Genomic DNA, 20,830 nt, shown 5'->3' on the forward strand with positions numbered 1-20,830 from the left:
TTCTAGCATAGAAACTGGCAGATCTCCCAGGCTGGTCCTGCATGGCCAGCCTCTTCAGCACCTCTCAACCTGATGGTTAACTTGGCCCTTTAGCGCTCCCTGCAAGGGAAAGGCCTACAGAGGGGCAGGGCCCTCACCTCCTGGAGCAGTAGGGAAGGATGGGCCCAGTTATAGGTGCCTCAGGACCACCTCTACCCCAACCCGGGGCCTGGGAGCCAGGCCTTTTCCTGCCCTCCTAGGCAAGTCTGTCCCCGGAAGCCCCTCTGGTTACCATCTTTTGCCAAAAACATATGAGCCCTATCCCCTGCCTGTCTCACCTGAAAGGCAGCCAGGGCCCAAGGGACTGATGAGCCCTCCCAGGGGGAGGTAAGGGCTGCCTCCTGCGTCACCATCCAGGAAGCATCACCATAGCAACCCCAACAGCAAACAATGCTGCCAGGAAAGTCTTCTCTACAAAGCGGCCCCTCCTGGCAATCAGGCCCACAAGAAGAATGGCCAGTAGCCCACGGAGACAACCCAGAGGGCGGAATGATCCACCCCATGTCCAAAAACCTTTCTTGCAGGTAGGAGGTGGGGCCCCATCTCCACAGCCTATCTGTTTGCACCTGCTGGGCTAAGGGCTGTCCCCCTGGGGTGGGCCGTACTTTCTTCTGGTCAGTAGGTCTGGCCCAGAGCTCTCCTACCGTCTTCCTCCCTTAATCCTATGGTATTGTGAACACAGAGCTCAGAACAGAGAAAAGGAGATGCCTGGTTATTACATCTCCCAGCCCCACCTACTGGGGCGGTCATGGAGAAATGACAGCGGAGTAGGCCCAAGAGACAGGTGAGTTTTTGGAATCAAAGTCCTAGGGTGGAAAGGAGGGGGAGGCATTCTGAGTGGCGCAGGAGATGGCTCAAGTCCCAGCTCTGCCACTCACTGACCTGACAACCTTGGGTGACTCATTCACCCTCATTTTGTCTTGCCTTTTGCATCCTCGAGCTGGGACAGTTAACAACACTTCGCTCAAAGGATTATGAGGCTTAACTGGGTTGAGGGTGTGTTGAGCACAGTGTCAATACATAGCTGCTACTGTTGATCTCACGGGAGGTGGGACACAGGAAAGGGAAGGAACCAGCTTTCTAGGTGTTTTCCATACTTGCTTGTGTTTGGATGAGAAGTGAGGGAAATGCCCCGATGACAGAGAAATGGGTAACAGGACGAGTCCGGGAGAGAAGAGCCCCTGGGCTGCATTCTCTGGAGAAAGACTTTCCTTCTCCGTGTTGCTTACTAAGGGGCATTTCCCCCCACAGTTTCCTCAGGCCTGACGTACCGTGTTAGGAACACCAGTTCCTGGCAGGGGGTGGGGATGGCCGCCAGAGTGGAGAGGACAGGTAACGTAAGAGTGAAGGGCAGGGAGATGGCTGAGGAGAGGGGGTGGGAGAGAGAGAGCAGAAGGTGAGAAACCCAGGGGACCCCTACAGAACAGACAGAACTTCTGACAGCAGGGCAGGAATGGAGACACGGTTTTCGGCCAGGCCACCAGGGTCCTGATGAGAGTCCCGGGTCTGAGGAGGCCAGCCTCTTGCTGTCTCTGCGGCAGCTCCTGGGAGACAGAGGCTGAGTGGTCCCCCAGGCTCCCTTTTGTCTCTCCCTAGATGGCCCACGCCAGCGAGCCCCTCCTGACCCACCAAACGTGGGCTCAGCGTGAGTTCCTCCTCCCCAGTGAGTCCTGGGAGTGGCCCGGCTTCACCCGGCAGGCCCACCACCGGCTGGCCCTGAAGCCGCCGCCCTGCACGGAAGTCAAGTCTGAGGTGCGTCGCCGACTAATCTACCCTTCGAAGGACACAGCACAGCACACCTGGGGCTTCCACACGTGGCTTGATGTGGGCCGTTTGCCCGCCACCTTTCCCACCAGGCCCGACAGGCCCTATGATAGCAACGTGTGGCGCTGGCTGACGGACCCCAGGGCCCATGGCTGCCCCCCAGCAGAGCCCCCCATCCTCCCTCCCTCCTGGATGGGTCAGAACAGCTTCCTGAGCTTCATCTGCTGTACTCCTATCTTCGTGGACGAGAACAGGAAGAACCAGGTGCTTGTCAGGACGATACAGGAACTGAGAGAGCTGGAGAAACTCAAGCTGAGGAGCGAAGTGAGGGCACCTCCACTCGACACCAAGGGCAACATCCTGTGCCCAAAGAACTTCAAGAAGTAAGAGGAGCTCCTTCCTCGGGGGCTTGGAGTGGGGGGCGCTCACACAACCTACTCATGTTCAGGTGACCCCTCTCTCTCGTCCCTGTTTCTGATGTCTCCCTTGGTGCTCTAGCTGAGTGTAGCCAGAAGGAAGGTGTGGAGGCAAGGGAAGGACAGCCAGGGGAGGTGGCCTAACCGTATCACTAGAATGCCCGGGACACACCTAGGTGCTTAACACCTGCTGGGCCCTGGGGGTACAGACAAATGTCATCCCTTCCCTTCCTCCAGGGAGCTTGAGAAAGGCAGCTACCTACCTATAGGCTTGGAGGGGCAGCTAACAACACAAGCCCACGCACCCTATGTGTCCAAAGTGTGACACAGACAGTGAGTGTTGTAAGAATATCAATTACTAATGGAAAGAGCTGAAAGCTATAGTCAGAGTTTTGGATTAAAGTCCAGACTTGGCAAACTGTTTAGTTCTTCCGGACCCAATTCCATCACTGATAAAATGGGGACGGTAAACACCACGTCTCCCTCAATGGGAGAAGATAAAATGGGTTACTGGGGATATGAAAGCATTATACAAAAAACAGATGTTATTACAGAAATGCAGAGGCGGGAGGGGTCGCTGTGGGCTGAAGCGTCCCCCCAGGAAGGCTTTGTGCGGAAACCAGGTGAAGGCTGGAAGGGCAGGAGGCCCTCAGAAAGGTAGAAAGAAGGGGATGGAGGGTTGACCGGTCTGAGCAGAGACAGGAATGTGAAAGGGGTTAATGGAGTGCCCTGCAGCTCTTGCTCGCTGTCCACCGTGGGAACGCACAGCACAATTGTCTCCCGTACTGAGTCCCGTTTCTGAGGGGATAAGACAGGAAAGGGGGCAGGGAATAAGGATAGAATATCTCAAATTCCAACCCCGAGGGCATTAACAGAAGCAGTGAAGGGTTGGAGGGGAGGCCGTGGAGATTTTTAATCTTTTCAAAAAATGCCAACTGTTGGTGATTTTGAGAGATTACTCAGGACTTCGGCTTCTGTCTGCAGCCCTTGCAGGACGGACTGTTGATTGCTAGTATGTGCTAACACTAGACATACCAAGGTGAGAAGACTTAGATCGCTCCCCCACCCAAAATAACAATAAAAATTAACTTCAGTGAAATGATAGTGCCAGATGTTGTAATCACTTGAGATATATTATTTATCACCTCCCACTACTCCGATTAGAAACTATTACTAGCAAGACCATTTTACAGATGGGGCATCTGAAACAGGGAAGTCGCTTAACTCGCCCAAGTTCATATGGCCAGTAAAGGGGCAGAGCTGGGATTCGAACCCAGACAGCTCAGTTCCGGAACTGCATGCCTAACCACTTTCCCTCTTGCCTGACTGGGGAATCAGACATGTTCACCGCGACTTCTGATGTGATATAACGTTCTATAAAGACAGCATAAGAAAACCACAATTATCCACAAAAAGAGCTCAGTGCAGTGCCGGGCGTACAGAGAATGTGTGTGAGAGCAGAAGCTGCATGGGCTCTGGAGCCACCCGGATCTAGGTAGCAATCTTTTTTTTTTTTTTTTTTTAAGATTTTATTTATTTATTTGAGAGAGAGAGTGAGAGAGAGAAAGAGCACAAGAGGGGGGAGCGGGAGAGGGAGAAGCAGACTCCCCGCCGAGCAGGGAGCCCAATGCGGGACTCGATCCCGGGACTCCAGGATCATGACCTGAGCCGAAGGCAGTCGCTTAACCAACTGAGCCACCCAGGCGCCCTCTAGGTAGCAACCTACCCAGCTCGATCACAAACTTGCTGCACCACCTTGACTTTCTCTGAGCCTCACTTTACCCAAGTATGTATTGGGGATGTACCTGGTACCTTGCAGGGTTATTAGAAGATGAAAAGGCGTGGTGTCTGCATAGAGAGGGCGCTCAGTAAATCGTGTCATTAGTACGGCATCCCCATGAGAGGAGGATCCTTGTTTCCCTCTGTTTGCTGCTGGAGGCCCAGTCACTGGAGCCAGGAATGAAGGAGTCCCAGACAAGGTTTTGCGGTTCACAGAGGACGTGGTACATGAGCTGAACCTTGAAGAACGTGTACAAGTTCACCAGGCGGGAACAAGACAGAATGGTGAGAGGAAGGGCCCATCCTGTCCTGTTGTTCCTTTGGAGAGGTTCTGTAAGGGGTTAAAATACCTTTAAAAATGTCACTAGATCGGAGGCGCCTGGGTGGCTCAGTCAGTTAAGCGGCCAACTCTCGGTTTCAGCTCAGGTCGTGATCTCAGGGTCCTGGGGCCGAGCCACTTGTCCAGCCCCCTGTCGGGCTCTGCACTCAGCATGGCATCTGCTTGTGGATTCTCTCTCTCCCTCTTCTCTGCCCCTCCCCCTGCTCATGCTTGCTCACTCTCTCTCTCTCTCAAATAAATAAATCTTAAAAAAAAAAGTCTCTAGATCAGTGAGAGGGCACATTTTGAGCGTGAGAGACCCAGAAAAGACTCCAGACAGGTCTAAGCTTCAAGATGCCCACGATATTGCTGAGAAATAGAATATTTATACATACACCCAGCCGTTCTCAATTCTGGTAGCACATTACAATCACCTGGGCCTCTTTAAAAAATGGTGAGGTCTGAGCCCCATTCATGAGATTCTGATTTAGTTGGCCTGGGGGGTGGGCAGCCTGAGCACAGGGATTTTTTAAAAAGCTCCCTAGGAGTGATTCTAATGTGCAGCCAGGCCTGAGTATGTCTCATGTAAACCAAAGACGGCAAACGGGGATATCTGCTGGATGAGCTGCGAAGCATGTTGAAGCACAGGAAATTTGCCACTATTCAACTGTTGTGTTTTTTTTATTATTTTTTTTTATTTTATTTTTAAAGATTTTATTTATTTGAGAGAGAGAGAGAGAGACAGAGAGCACAAGCGGGAGCTGGGGCGAGTGGCCCAGGGAGAGGGAGAAGCAGGCTCCCCACTGAGCAGAGAGCCCGATGTGGGACTCGATCCCAGGACCTTGAGATCATGACCTGAGCCAAAGGCAGACGCTTAACCGTTGTTTTTTAAAAAGTCAGTTTCTCTCTATTGTAGAAGAGGGAGCCATCAGACCAGGTGTCATATGGCAGCAGGTCAGAGCAGGAAGGGTTCTTGGATGTCCTCATGCTCACCAGTGATGAGAAAGGGGCACTTGAGCTGCATTTTCTCTAATTCCTGCTGGCAGCGCATTAGCAGAGGACGTGGGACTGAAGGACAGTTAGCATCTGGATAATGATATACTGACAATATGTAAAAAGAATGGGAGACTGGGGCGCCTGGGTGGCTCAGTCGTTAAGCGTCTGCCTTTGGCTCAGGTCATGATCCCAGGGTCCTGGGATCGAGCCCCACATCGGGCTCCCTGCTCAGCGGGAAGCCTGCTTCTCCCTCTCCCACTCCCCCTGCTTGTGTTCCCTCTCTCGCTGTGTCTCTCTCTGTCAAATAAATAAATAAAATCTTTAAAAAAAAAAAAAAGAATGGGAGACTGACCATCTAAACAACATAATTTCACCATCTTAATGCCAAACACACACACAGGGTGCACGCTCTCTGGCATAGACCAATATCCAATAAGGAAGAGAGACAGAAGGGATTCCCTCCAGCCCGATCCCATCGCTAGCTTATGTTAGAGTAATAAAAAAAGTTAGTCAAACATGGCTTTAGACCTCAATCTCAAGATGTGCACAACAAATATGCTTGCAGGGCATAAAAGCTTTACTTTCTTATGGGCACTGATGTTAATGACAACAGTCGGTCAGCCCTTACCACTGTCAGTATATAACAGGATCCCCGTACTTGGGGTGCCTGGGTGGCTCAGTCAGTGAAGGTCCGACTCTCGGTGTTCACTCAGGTCATGATCTCGGGGTTGTGAGATCCAGCCCTGAGTTGGGCTTCACACTGAGTGCGGAGTCTGCTTGGGATTCTCTCCCTCTCCCTCTGCCCCTCCCCTCACTTGCGCTCACTCTCTCTAAAAAACAAAACAAAGCAAAACACCAGGATCCCAATGATGATCCTTTCTTATTTTGAACAATATTAGTTTGGGACCTTGGCATTTTATCATTATCTGATTTTTTAAAAAGCCTACAGAATTTTTTTAAAGTAATCACTACTCACTACACCCAACGTGAGGCTTGAACTCACAACCCCGAGATCAAGAGTTGGACGTTCTACTGACTGAGCCAGCCAGGCACCCCAAGTCTATAGTATTTTTAAGCATGGTTTGATGTTAATACTAAGGGTTTTCAAAAAAAATTTTTTGAGGGGTGGCTGGGTGGCTCAGTCAATTAAGCATCTGCCTTCGGCTCAGGTCATGATCTCAGGGTCCTGGGATCGAGCCCCGCATCAGGCTGCTTGCTCAGCGGGGAGCCTGCTTCTCCCTCTGCCTCTGCCACTCCCCCTGCTTGTGCTCTCTCTCTCAAATAAATAAATAAATAATCTTTAAAATTTTTTTTCTTTTGAGAGGAACATGAAGAATTATAAATTGGGGGGCTTACCTTTGTAGCATTGTGAAAAATAAACTTTTATTGATTGATTGATTGATTTTTAAAAGATTTAATTTATTTCTTTGACACAGAGAGAGAGAGAGAGAGAGCACAAGCAGGGGGAGGGGCAGGCAGAGGGAGACAGAGAAGGAGAAGCAGGCTCCCCGCTGAGCAGGGACCCCGATGTGGGGCTCGATCCCAGGACCTTGGGATCATGACCCGAGCTGAAGGCAGCCACTTAACCAACTGAGCCACCCAGGTGCCCCAAAATAAACTTTTATTAAGCTATGAGAAAAGCATCATGCTTTCCCTTCTTACTCGTCCCACAATGCCCACACCTCTCCTTTGACCTCTCTGTTCTCTGCACACCCCTTTCCCCCAACAGGTACCGGCACATCTCAGCTGGTGGAAGGTTTGAGCCCCGAGGCCTCCAACTCATGCCCAACCCACTTCCCAGTGGTTTTGCCAGGGGCTGGCTCTGCCCGAACCCTCTGCCTCATTACCGGGAGAAGGTGCTAAAACTGGCCTTGCTGCCCAGCGCACCCCTGAGCCAGGACCTTGTGAGGAATTACCAAACCCTGATGGAGAACCGGCTTGCCTTGCCCCTCTGTCATCTCTCCACAGCACCACCTGGTAAAACCTTAGCAAGGAAGAAAGAGAAGACCTAGACAGATCTAAAGAGCCTCCATCTGGGCGAGGACTGTGGTGGGCTACAGTGTTCTCAGCCAGTACACCGGCAGCAGGAAGCCTTTGGGGTGGCTGAAGGACTGGCTTCTGCACAACAGAGCCTCGCCACCATCCCTCCAGCTGCAAGCCACCTCTGTCCCCCAGGCTCCTGGAGACTCTATTGAAACTCTTAATTATTATCTGTCTTCCTTGGAGGACTCTCTCATAGCAGGTGGGAAGATTGAGTAGGGTAGAGCAGGGACAGCAGAGGGGGATCCAGTTTTTTTTTTTTTTTTAAGATTTTATTTATTTATTTGAGAGAGAGAGAATGAGAGAGAGAGAGCACATGAGAGGGGGGAGGGTCAGAGGGAGAAGCAGACTCCCTGCCGAGCAGGGAGCCCGATGCGGGACTCGATCCAGGGACTCCAGGATCACGACCTGAGCCGAAGGCAGTCGCTTAACCAACTGAGCCACCCAGGCGCCCAGGGATCCAGTTTTTAGGGACAGAATGAGGAGTGGGGAGGAAGAAGGGGTGTGTGTGTGTGTGTGTGTATTGGAGTGGGGGATGAGGCACTGTAAGCAAGGTGGCTATGAAATTACCTTGACTCCCATAACCCATTTGGAACAAAACTGGGATTGGTCAGGGTACAGGAAGCTTCTGAGGCAAAATAACCTCGATTCCCTACCTCCCTAGACCATGTGATGTCTGGACAAAGACCAGAAGCAACTCTGCTGGGTTGCTGTTCCCCCGCAGGGTTTGGGAGCAGAGGTCAGGCCAAGACTGGTGCTAGAGAATGGAAAAGTCAGGGCTGAAGAAGGCTGGCCAGGACTCTGCAGAGGGACAGGAGTGGAGCAAAGTAGAGATTCAAGGTAAAATGGTGGTCACCTCAGAGCATTATGTTAGGGCCTTGGGCCTGTGCTGCAGGTAACCCCGGATGCCCCAGCTTTTGTTGTGGGGGGCCAGAGACAAGGGGCCTGAGGTGGAGGCAGGCAAATCCTGTTGGTCAGAAAGGTGTTGCCCCCAGCTGGGGTGGAGATTGGGTGTGGGAGGCCCAGGAGAAGGGGCAGCAGGGAGGTGGCTGGAAGAGAAGTTGTATGGTGCGGGCCCACCTCACCTCCGCGTGCCCCTGTCCTACCCCAGGTTGGTGATCTTCCTCAGCGGGGCTTCTCCTGGCCTTCTGGCCACTGCCCCCTAGGTACCTGGGAATTGAAACCCCACCAGGGTTCTAGCCCTGGTTTGACCACTAACCAGTATATGACCTTTGGGAAGGGCATTATTACCCTCAGGCTTTCAGTTTCCTCATCTGCATGGTGGAAGCCACTAGGGTACAAATCAGTGGAATAAAGAAAATAATAGAAGTGAAGTACCTGCAAAGTGTCTGGCCCAGTGTAGACCCTCCATAAATGAAGCTATCAACCAGTCATTACTCATAGAATAAAAACAATAGATGGGATGTTGCTCAGCCATAAAGAGGCATGAAGTATTGACACATGCTACGATGTGGATGAACCTTGAAAATATGACGCTGAGGGGCGCCTGGGTGGCTCAGTCGGTTAAGCATCTGCCTTCGGCTCAGGTCATGATCTCAGGGTCCTGGGATCGAGCCCCGTGTCAGGCTCCCTGCTCAGTGGGGAGCCTGCTTCTCCCTCTGCCTCTGACCCTCCCCACCCCTCCCCACCCCACGCTCGTGCTCTCTCTCACTTGCTCACTCTCTCTCACTTTCTCAAATAAATAAAATCTTTTTTTTTTTAAATGACACTGGGCGAAAGAAGCCAGACACAAAAGGCCACGTATGATATGATTCTATTTCTATGAAATATCTAGAAAGGGCGAGTCCATAGAGACAGAAGGTGAATTGGTGGTTGCCAGGTGCTGGGGGAGGGGCAAGTGGGGACTGACTGCTCAGTGGGTACAGGGTTTTCTTTTAGGGTGGGGAAAATATTTTTGAACTAGATAGAAGTGGTTGCATAACATCATGAATGAACAAAATGCCACTGAACTGTATACTTTAAAAATGGCAATTGTTTTGTTATGCGGATTTAGTCTCAATTAAAAACAATGACAGTAAATAGGGTTTGATACAGAGTTTCCAGATTTCCTTCTGGTTCCAAATCTGTGGTTCCCTTCAGCAATCCTTCTCCCTAACACTTCTCCCCAGGATATGCGTGGGGGATGGGCGGGGACCAGAGCCCAGGGGTGAAGGAGAATCCCCTGAGTACTCCAGGGGAGTGACAGCTCTGGGAATGTGCCCCTCCTTCCCACTCTGGGTTAAGAATGTTGGTGGAAAGCAGGAGGTCCCTTTACCTAGGGTCCTAACAGGTCAGAATGGGCGGGCTATGAGGACACAAGTTGAACCCTGTTAGGGTTTATTTATTTATTTATTTATTTATTTTTATTTTTTTTATTTTAAAGATTTTATTTATTCATGAGAGACAGAGAGAGAGAGAGAGAGAGAGAGAGAGAGGCAGAGGGAGAAGCAGGCTTCCTGCGGAGCAGGGAGCCCGATGCGGGGCTTGATCCCAGGACCCTGAGATCATGACCTGAGCCGAAGGCAGACGCTTAACCATCTGAGCCACCCAGGCGCCCTATTTATTTATTTTTTAAAAAGATTTTATTTGCCAGAGAGAGAGCACAAGCAGGGGCAACTGCAGGGTTTAGATGGCAAACCGAGACCCATGGAGAAGTGGCTTGCTCGGGGCTACACGGCCAGGCATCCCTGCCCTCCCGGAAGTAGAAATGAGACACTGTGCTGGGGGCTGGGACTCAAGGGCTTGTGTTGTCGTCCCACTACTCTTCTATTATTCTATCTCAGCAACTAGCCTGCTGATGCCTAGGTTTTGTCACCTCCACAATGAGAGGCCTCGGGAGGGTTAATATGGAGAGTTGGAGAGTGGGAGGAAGGAGGCCACTGGGATTCTTCAGAGAAAGCCTCCTCCCCCGCTGGCCTGGAAGCTACGGGAAAGATAAGGGGCACTTACACAGACTCCTGCCTTGGCAGACCCAGACCAGTCCAGGGGCTGCTAGCCTCCCGTCAGGATTTCCACCCGACCCACCACCTTTCTGCTCAGCTCTCTGGATAGCAATCTCCTTCCTCTTGGCAAGGGGGACTACAGGATCATCAGAGGCCTTCTCGTCCACGGGCCAGCCTGAGATGCAGAAGCAAGACTCCTGAAATTCCTGAGCTGCATTGGACTGTGGAGCTCTGAGGGACAGCAGTAGTATCCAGACCCCCTCCTGGGCCTGGGGACTCTTGCAAGGCGATCCCCAGCTCAGCCTGCTGGCAGCCGTGAACACCACCCCCCTCACCCCGTCCCACATACACTAATAAATATGGAGTTCTTGACAGCCTTTGTTGGGGTGGAGCAGGGGATTGCTCTCCCCGGCCTGCTTTGAAGATCTACTCTTCCACCACAACTTTCGAGGGGAAGCAGAGTGAACATTCCTCCCCCAACATACCCAGCACACCAATCCCAGAACACCCCGTGCTCTGCTGACTGGCACGAGCTTCATGGACACTAATTAATCCCAGCACAGAGGCCTCAGAGCCTTTCTGGGTCAACACCTCCCCTTCCGCAACCTCCCTCTGCCTCAGACAGGTATTAGTCTCATGAGCCTGAGTGACCAGGGCCAGGGGGACGGTAGGGGGTCAGTGTGTGTCGGAAGCTGTGGGGCTGGGAACCCCTGGAGGGGGGGTGCAGGGCCAGCCACGCTGTCAACCATGATCTTCAGTCTTCATCTGGCTGTCTGCCAGCCTTGTCCCGTCTAATTGCCAGCCCTCTAAAAGCCCCACTGCTGCTCCCTGAGGTGACAAAGCAGACATCCTTTCTCCCCCAGACTCACTTCCCACCTTCCTTAGGACCCTCTGGCCTTTTTGTGTCTACTCATCGCTGACTCGCTTGCTCCAAGCCCTTCATCTTCTTGTTTCTCTATCAGCCTCCAAGCCCTCTCCTACACGTGCTGTCCACTGAACCACAGACCTTCACTTATTTACTATACAAATAGTTGCTTCTTCCTATTTATCATCATAACTAGTGGTTTCGGTGGCCGTTCATATAGTTGCCCATCTCACGGTAATCTCAAGCCGACACACTCTCTGCAGGTCCCAGGACAGAACCTTACAAACACCTCCATGTTGTTGCATCTTGCCATTGTTCCAAGCTGAAGGTCAAGGTTTTGCCGGATGGCTCCCCTTAGCCTACCACCATTCTCCCCGGATGTTCACTCAACACTGACACTAGGTATCATACATGGTTCCTAGCAAATAGTCAGTGACTTCTTTGGCATGAGTATCACTAGGAAATGGAGGTCATGGCCAGAGGTGCCAAGGGCCGGCCCAAAGCTTCAGCGAGGAGAGAGGGGGAAATGGAGGAAAATGGAAGCAGGAAAGAAAGCAGATAGACACAGGAGGGAAGAGGAGAAGTGCTGAAGCCAGAGGAAAGGCAAAGCAGGAGTCTCTGAAGCAACAAGGTCCAGCATGGGTGGAGGCGCTGGGCAGCTTTGTCAGATCCTCTGAGGGCATTTGCAGGATCCAGATTTTGGCACAGAGCCCAGCACGTGAGAGGAATTGGCAAGTACGTCCTGTGGGTGCAAAAGAAAGGGGAATGAATAGACCGGGGTCTGGGGGGAGCGCCCAGGGCATTAGTTGGATTCTGCTGCCAAGTTCAGGTGGGGAACTCAACGGGCTGTTCTAGTGTCTCATCACCTGAGTAGATGGGTTAATAACGGCACATTTCCTCCTGTGTCCACGGGAGTCCTGCTGACCCATTCGTTCAACTAATTTTGGGTAAGAAGAGAGAGAAAAGACAGGGGGAAAGAAAGACCCACCCTTAGAAACCCTAGGATCTGGTGGGAAGGTGGACAAGTAATTAAAAATAGTGTGAGAAATAATGTCAGAGATAACCAATCCAGCTGTACTCTGGGAGCAAAGGGGAGAGGTATCTGAGAGTGTGCATGCATGTGCACCAGCACACGTGTGTGTATTTACATGTACAGCTCCCCAGTAACAGCAAACATTTACCCAGCACTCATTACGTGTTAGGCAATGTTTTGAGAACTTTCCAAGAATCACCCCATTTAATCCTCACACTATGAGATAGGTCCCATCATAATCTCCATTTTAGAGAGGAGTAAACTGAGGCATAGAGCACTCTTAACCAATCTGCTATCCTGCCTCTCATTTAAACTTCCCAGAAATTCTACAAATTACATGTCATTTCAATTTTACAGGAGAGGAAGTAGATTCCAAAAGCTTAAGCACTTCACTCAGTTAATAACTGAGTTGGAATACTTGACCAAGCTTTATCTGAGTTCAAAATACCATGTTCAGTCTGGTTTCGTCAATGGAGATGAACACTGGAATTTTCTGTGCCTTGGTTTTGCCATCCATAAAGTAGGAGAAGATCAACCAAGTGTCAAATATAAAACGTTGTCATAGTCTGGTAGTTTTTGGGGTGGAGGTAGGGTGATAAATTTCAAAATTGGCACAGACCTCCTGGGACCCTTGCTGGACAGGAGAATTCTGGAAAACAGCTTCATTCTTGTCCTCAGCAGATCTGACAGAGCCAGAGGAGAAAGCCCGAAATAGAACTGACTGCCCTTTAACCTTCCGCGGGCTCAAGGGAGCTGTTTGTCTAGCTCTGAATAACCCATTCTATGAAGAATATTCTGGGAATTTCCTTATGTGGCAGAGCAATGTCTGGGTGATTTCACCGTGCCAAATGAGCTCTCCTCCCCATCCCTACTGTCAGAGATAAGAATCAGCACTACTCAAGCCTTGAAGAAAAAAGGCTAAAAAGAAGAGGTATAAAGATCTTTAGAGGCATGAAAGCTTATCCCAAGGAAGGTGGGAACCAGTTCGTCTCCATCAACACTGAGGCTTGGACAAGAAGGCAGGGATTTTGAATAATAGCTACAGGAATTTAGATTAGATATGAAGAAGAACTTCCCGACACAGCAGAGAGTTGCTCACATAGATTATATCAGGTTCAAGGAAATGAGCTGTGAATCTACTTAGACCAGTGCCATCCAGTAGAAATATAATAGACCTGTATATGTGACTTTAAATTTGTTAGTTGTCATATTAAAAAAAGTAAAACGTTGGGGCGCCTGGGTGACTCAGTTGGTTGAGCTTCTGACTCTTGGTTTTGGCTCAGGTTGTGATCTCGGGGTCATGTGATTGAGCCGTGCTCAGGGCTCCGAGGTCTGCTCAGGGTCTGCTTGAAACTCTTTCTCCTTCCCTCTGCCTCTCCCCACCACTCTGCACTCTCATGCTCTCTCTCTCTCGCAAATTAATAAATAAAATTTTTTAAACATAAACAAAAAATTAAAAAGTAAAAATGGTGAAGTTCATTTTTTTAAAGATTTTATTTATTTGTCAGAGAGAGAGCACAAGCAGGGGGAGCGACAGGCAGAGGGAGAAGCAGGCTCCCTGCTGAGCAAGGAGCTCAATGTGGGACTCGATCCCAGGACCTGGAGATCGTGACCTGAGCTGAAGGCAGACGCTTAACCGACTGAGCCACCTAGGCGTCCCGAAGTTCATTTTTATAACATATTTTATTTAATACAATAGATCCAAAATATTATCAATATAAAATAATGTAAACTATGTAAAAATAATTGAAGTATTTCACATTGTTTCTTGCATTGTTTTCAAAATCTGGTGTATAGTTTACATGTGCAACAAAGCTCTCTTTAGACTAACTGCACCTCAAGTGCTCGATAACCATCTGTAGCCGGTGACTGCTGTCTTGGCCAACACAAATCTAGACTCGCTAATGATTGTCTGATACCAATGGCAAGTATAAGGTGTGGTCTGGTTTTATCTAAATGCAGAAAGTTCTCTAGAAAACCCCGGGGCCTGTGAGGGTGAAGACCAAGAAAACCTTATGTTCAAAGCCCCTCTCTGCCTTCCTCATCACTAGAAATACATTGCTAGAAATACTGCTGTTCTGGAACCCACACAGCAGTGTTCTGTGTACTCTTTCAGTAGAGGGAATCCCAACCCTCTCAGGTCTGTCGGACTCAGGGTTTGGTGGGTTGTTAACCCCGGTGAGAAGAGCACTGTGCCAAGGAGAGCCAGGAAGAGGGTTCCATCCTGGAGTAGACGAGGTAACTCCATTCTCTCAATAGCAGAGACAATGCTCTCTACCCCAGCTAGTCTTCCTGGTGCGAGTGACTGGTCCCCAAGGAGCCAGGCCAGACAGAAGGGATGCAGAGGTGCAGCTCTACCCTGTCCGGGTGTGTATTGGGACAAGCACTGTCCCAGCCTAGCCTATCTTACCTGCAGGGTTCCGAGTTCACTGTGTGCGACCCCCTTCCTCCAGCTATGTGCACAGCCCTCTCCCTCACCTGGTTCTCATCTCTGCACGGTGTCATCTCCCCACCGCCTGACCCCCATGGCTCTCTCATCACTACCTGATGTTATAAACGTAGTTTTTCACCATCTGCCTTCCTCCCTGCGATGTGAACTCCATGAAGGCGGGCCTTTCATATGGTTCACCATTGTACGCCCAGAGCCTACCTCAGTGTCTGACACGTAGTAGGTGCTCAATAAATCCTTTTTGACTGAATGAAAGGAAAATTTGCTGTAATTCAGAGGAGAACCAATGCAGTGAGGGAGCCAGATCTCATGCTTCCATTTTTTTTCTCGCAAAATTGCTGAATTTGGATCCATTCACTTCAACATCTATGTGAACCACAAGATGGAAAAAACGAGAGGAAAAGCTCCACTTCTACTCCTGACTATAGAGGACTGGTTTAATCTTCCTCAGTAGTGCTCCTGGAAGTTTTCTCCTCCTGTGTCTATCTTTAGAATTCAATGTAGTTATTCCTTGTTAATGAATTGATTTGTTGAGTTCTATAACCTTCAGGTTAAAAAATGACCAGGGGATGGGTGCCTGGCTGGCTTATTAGAAGAGCATGCAACTCTTGATCGGGGTTTCGGGCCCCACATTGGCTATAGAGATTACTAAAAATAAATAAACTTAAAAAAAAATGACCAGGAGAGGGAAGTGAGGGAAGTTGTTGGCAAAGATACAGACCACCCAGCTGAGTATACAAACTGGCCTCAAAACATTCCCTGGCATTTTTCCATTCCTCTCTCTCTCTCTTTTTTTTTTTCAGTTAGATGAGCCTAGATTTTTTAAAGTCAAAGTACAGTTGACATATAATATTAGTTCCAGGTGTACTATATAGTGATTTGATGATTATATACCTTATGCAGTGCTCAGTCATGATTACGTGTAGTCACCATTAGTCACCCTACAAAGTTATTACAGTATTAATGATTATATTCCCTAGGCTGTAATTTTCACCCTCATGACATTTATTTTATAGCTAGAAGTTTGTACCTCTTAATGCCCTCTACCTGTTTTGCCTATCCCCCAACCCTCTCCCCTCCTGCAACAATCAGTTTGTTCTCTGTACTTATGGATCTGTTTCTGCTTTTTGTTTGTTTATTCACTTGTTTTGTTTTTTTAGATTCCACATATAAGTGAAATCATGTGACATTTGCCTTTCTCTGATTTATTTAACTTAGCATAAAACCCTCTAGGTCCATCCATGTTGCTGCAAATGGCAAGATCTCATCCTTTTTATGGATGAGTAGTATTTCACTGTGTGTGTGTGTGTGTGTATACACATTACATCTTCTTTATTCATTTATGGATGGGCACTTGGGCCATTTCCATTATTTGGCTATTGTGAGTAGTGCTGCAATATACATAAGGGTGTATATATCTTTTTGAATTAGTGTTTTCATTTTCGGTGGGTAAATACCCAGTAGTGCGATTTTATACCACATCTTCTTTATCCATGTATCTATTGATGGACATTTAGGTTGCTTCCATATCTTGACTATTGTAAATAACACTGCAATAAACATGGAGGTGCACGTATCTTTTTGAATTAGTGTTTTTATTTTCTTTGGGTAAATACCTAAAAGTAGAATTACTGGATCATAAGATAGCTCTATTTTTAGTTTTTTGAGGAAACTGCATACTGTTTTCCAGAGTGGCTGCACCAGCTTGCATTCCCACCAACAGTGTAGGAGGGTTCCCCTTTCTCCACATCCTCGCCAGCACACTATTCTGACTGGTCTGAGGTGATATCTCATTGTGATTTTGATTTGTATTTCCCTGATGATGAGTGATGTCGAGCATTTTTTCATGTGTCTATTGATCATGTATGCCTTGTATGTCTTCTTTGGAAAAATGTCTATTCAGGTTCTCTGCCCAAATAGGATTATTTGGGGGGTTTTTGTTATTGAGATGTATGAGTTCTTTATATATTCTGAATATTAGCCCCTTACCAGATACATCACTTGAAAATATCTTCTCTCATTCTGTAGGCTGCCTTTTTGTTTTATTGATGGTTTCCTTCTCTGTGCAGAAGCTTTTTATTTTGCTGTAGTCACAACTGTTTATTTTTTATTTTTTTTAAGATTTTATTTCTTTATTTGATAGATAGAGACACAGTGAGAGAGGGAACACCAGCAGGGGGAATGGGGGAGGGAGAAGCAGGCTTCCCGCGGAGCAGGGAGCCCGATGTGGGGCTCGATCCCAGGCCCCTGGGACCATGACCTGAGCCGAAGGCAGACGCCTAACGACTGAGCCACCCAGGCGCCCCACAATTGTTTATTTTTGCTTTTGTTGCCATTGCCTTTGGAGTCAGATCCACAAAAGTGTTGCTAAGGTTAATGTCCATGAGTTTACTGCCTCTGTTTTCTTCTAGGATTTTTATGGTTTCAAGTCTTACATTTATGTCTTTAATCCATTTTGAGTTTATGTTTGTGTGTGGTGTAAGATAGTGGTCCAGTTTCATTCTTTTGCATGTTGCTGTCCAGTTTTCCCAACACCATTTGTTGAAGAGACTGTGTTTTCCCCATTGTTCTTGTTTCCTTTGTCATAGATTAACTGACCGTATGGGTTTATTTCTGGGCTCTCTCTATTCTGTTCCATTGATTTGTGTGTCTGTTTTTGTGCCAGTACCATACTGTTTTGGTTACTACAGCTTTGTATATAACTTGAAATCTAGAATTGTGATGCCTTCAGCTTTGCTTTTCTTTTTCGAGCTTGCTTTGGCTATTCAGCGCCTTCTGTGGTTCCATACAAATTTCAGGATTGTTCATTCTAGTTCTGTGAAAAATACTACTGGTATTTTGATATGGATTGCATTGGATGAGTAGATAGCATTGGGTTCATCATCTTTTCAAAGGGAGTGCTTTAGCTCCTGAGAAAGAAGAACTCAGAGTTTTGCATTGCCAGAACATTCCCATTCTCCCTCCAATTTGCGGGGGAAAAAAACAAAAACAAATTTCAAAGGAAGTAAGTAAGGATCAGAAAAAGGCAAAAGAGAGTTTCCTCACCCCTGAGTCCCAGTCCCAGATGGTGAGATAGAGAGTGAAGCATTAGAGAGCATTAGTTTGGGTCACAGAACACAGGGACCAACTTGACTCTTTTGCACAGCTACATTCCAGAAAATGGCATTTCCTGAGCACCAGGCAACAAAGGCCTTGTCAGAGCAACTGGAAATGAGGTGATGCTGTCCCCAACCTCACCCCATCTAAACTGCAAGCTCCGAAGTCTCCATTCTATACTATAGGTATGTTCACTCTTCCCTGGAGTTCAGTCTGCAGACCGAAGTGCACCTAAGAGTTCAGAGACATCCCATCCATGTTGTCAGCCTGGCCTGAGGCAACTTTGCTAAATGCGCTGGAATCATCTCTTTCTTCTTCATTAATAGCATTACTCTTCCCCCAAAAATGAATTAATCAAGACCTCTTGAAGATGTTGAAGAATTTTCAAACCTAAGGAGTGAATTGCCAAAAACAAAGTTGGAGGAGATACATTTCAGCATTGGGCCCATCCAGCATTGTGTATGTAGGCCACTCACTGATCTATCAATGCATACAGTTGGCCCTAGTGAAGCAACCACAGAAACCAGCACAATGTGTCAGTGGATCCTCTTTGAGCTCTATCCCAGGAAAATGTGTGGCAGTAATGGATGTCAAGGCATGAGAGAGAGTTGGAATATTCCACTGAAACTGAGTGTAAATGAAACCAGGGTGTGGGTGGGCCAGAACTTGATCAATGGAATCACACTACAGTTTGGTGTTCATTCCATGCTTATTGTCTTCATCAGTCTTCTCTTTTTGCATGGTGGACATTGTGCAGGACTTGGGAGACGGAACACAAGGGTCTGATTCCTGGCTCTGCCATACAGTAACTGAATGTTAGGTGAGATTTCTAAGTCTCAGTGTATTAGTTTCCTGGGACTGCCATAACAAGTACCACTAACCGGATGGCTTAAACCACAGAAATGTATTGTCTCACAGTTCTGGAGGCTGGAAGTCCAAGATCAAGGTGCCAGCAAGGTTGGTTCTTTCTGAGGGTGCTGAGAAAGGATCTGGCCCAGGCCCTCCTTCTCCCAGCTTCTGGTGGATACTGGCAACCTTTGGCACCCTTTTGGCTTATAGATGCATCACCCACTCTCAGGCTTCACGTTTATGGGGCATTCTTCCTGTGTGCAGGAATTTGTGTCCAAATTTCCCCTTTTAGTAAGGACACAGTCATGTTGGATTAGGGTCGACCCTAGTGACCTCATGTTAACTTGATTCTCTGTAAAGACCCTATCTCCTAATAAGGTTACATTCTGAAGTGCTGGGAGTTGGGACTTCAATGTACAAATTTGTGGGGGGCAAAATGTAACCCATAACACTTAGCTATTTCTCTCGTCTATAAATAGAGATCACAATGCAATTCTTCCTCATATACTTGTCATGGCTGTGAAAATGCTTCAAACAGGCTGGGTCTGCAGGAGGCCACTGGAAATCTTGTCCCTCTGAATGTGTGTGTGCACCTTGGTGATATCTGGATTAGACTGTGCCCTAGGGAGTAGGACTTGATTGGGGCTCCCATCCTGTATGTGTCCAAACACATGTGAGCAGGTGCTTGACCCAGTGCATTTTGATGAGGGTGAAGATAAAAGGCTGGAGAGAAAAATCTGATGATGGGATGAGCCAGGGCTGCAAAAGGTTTGACTCCAAGTGCTGGTCAGGAAGTGGAGGGTGAGGAACCCCCGAATACGGATAACTGGAGTGCACATTGGTATAAATACTCTGGAGGGCAAGTTGGCATTATGCTAATGGAGGAGAAGCCGTGTATCTGATGCCCCAGCCATTCCACACCCAGGTATGTACTCTAGAGAAATGTTTACACGTGTGCCCAGGAAGTATGTGTAAAAATATTCCTTGTACCATTGTTTGTAAATGAAAAATGACCTAAGGGGCGCCTGGCTGGCTCAGTCAGTAGAGCATGTGACTCTTGATCTCAGGGTCGTCGAGTTCGAGCCCCATGTTGGGCATGGAGCCTACTTACAAAAATAAAAACAGAAACAAAATCTAACGAAAAATAACCTAAATTTCCTAAACGTGATGCATTCACAGAGGAATAACATACAGCAGTTAAAGAGAATTAATAGAGCAATGCATATCTCATGGATGAATCTCACTAACAAAATATTGAGCACAAAAAGGACAAATTGCAGAAGGATATATGTGATGGGTCAGGCAAAACTAAATGATATGTTGCTTAGGATACATGTATATGCATATGCATAAAGAATAAAAGGACAAGTATGGGAATGGTGAAACACAGATTGAAAAAGGGATTTTGTCTGGGGAGGAGAGGTGCAGGGGGGCACTTCAACTATATTTATAATAGTTCGGTTATTTTTTTTAACTGAGGTGGCCAGTAAAAGATATTGGTTATTCTTGATAACTTTTTTTTTTTAAGATTTTATTTATTTATCTGAGCATGAGCAGGGAGAAGGGCAGAGGGAAGGGGAGAAGCAGATTCCCTGCTGAACAGGGAGCCTGATGTGGGGCTCAATCCCAGGACCTTGAGATCATGACCTGAGCTGAAGGCAGACGCTTAAGGGCCTGAGCCACCCAGGCGCCCCTCTTGGTAACTTCCTGAGTGTTTGAATTATAACACTTTTTAAAGAGCCAGGACTCAATCAGCCTTACATAAAGAAGAGGGAGAAGCTGGGGCCCCACTTGTGGGGAGATTCAGAGCTGCTCTTGCCGCCCCCCGCCCCCTGGAACCCAGAACCCTGAGGCCAGGAGAGAGGAGGGAGACTCCAGGAGGAGGGGACAGCAGGCAGCGCTTGGGGACCGAGCCCCCCTGAGCCAGCAGCGCCGGCTCAGACAGGCCACCCAGTTCCTGCACAGGGACTCTGCCGACCTGCTCCCCCTGGACAGCCTCAAGAGGCTCGGCACCTCCAAGGACTTGGTGAGGCAGCCCTCTCCCCACCCTTCCTCTCCATCTCCCTGTATCCTGGGGAGGGGGGTGGAGGGCTGGAAAGGACATTAGCTAAAGACTCTTGACACCTGCCACGCCGAAAGGTCGAGACCCAGAAAGGTGAAACCTCTCCTGTTGATGGGGAGGAGAGGAGGGAAGGACATTCTGAGGCTGCCCCTCTCTGTTCTGAACCTAGCCACTGGCCTGC

General features: G+C 48.4%; 1 protein-coding gene across 2 annotated transcripts; it reads left to right on the plus strand.

Annotated features, from left to right (window-relative positions):
* Positions 1 to 273: 273 nt before the first annotated feature.
* Positions 274 to 7,527, plus strand: TEX52 (testis expressed 52). Of its 2 annotated transcripts, XM_035027899.1 has the most exons (3): positions 274 to 563; positions 1,636 to 2,186; positions 7,043 to 7,527. In XM_035027899.1, exons 1-3 carry the CDS (start codon positions 492 to 494, stop codon positions 7,323 to 7,325), a joined length of 906 nt encoding a protein of 301 aa, XP_034883790.1. In that variant the 5' UTR covers positions 274 to 491; the 3' UTR covers positions 7,326 to 7,527. The 2 variants fall into 2 exon arrangements, 1 of the variants encoding a protein (XP_034883790.1); XR_004683327.1 differs by lacking the exons at positions 1,636 to 2,186; positions 7,043 to 7,527 and adding an exon at positions 722 to 791 and having other exon boundaries at positions 473 to 563.
* The last annotated feature ends 13,303 nt before the right edge of the window (positions 7,528 to 20,830 follow it).

This window comes from Mirounga leonina, unplaced genomic scaffold (assembly GCF_011800145.1).
Source record: "Mirounga leonina isolate KUSES-001 unplaced genomic scaffold, KU_Mleo_1.0 Mir_201, whole genome shotgun sequence".
NCBI lineage: Eukaryota > Metazoa > Chordata > Mammalia > Carnivora > Phocidae > Mirounga > Mirounga leonina.

Coding starts and splice junctions, on each gene's coding strand:
- TEX52 (XM_035027899.1), top strand. CDS start 492: ATGGCCAGTAGCCCACGGAGACAACCCAGAGGGCGGAATGATCCACCC. Junction 564..1,635: donor TCCAAAAACCTTTCTTGCAG/GTAGGAGGTGGG, acceptor GTCTCTCCCTAG/ATGGCCCACGCCAGCGAGCC. Junction 2,187..7,042: donor TGCCCAAAGAACTTCAAGAA/GTAAGAGGAGCT, acceptor TTCCCCCAACAG/GTACCGGCACATCTCAGCTG.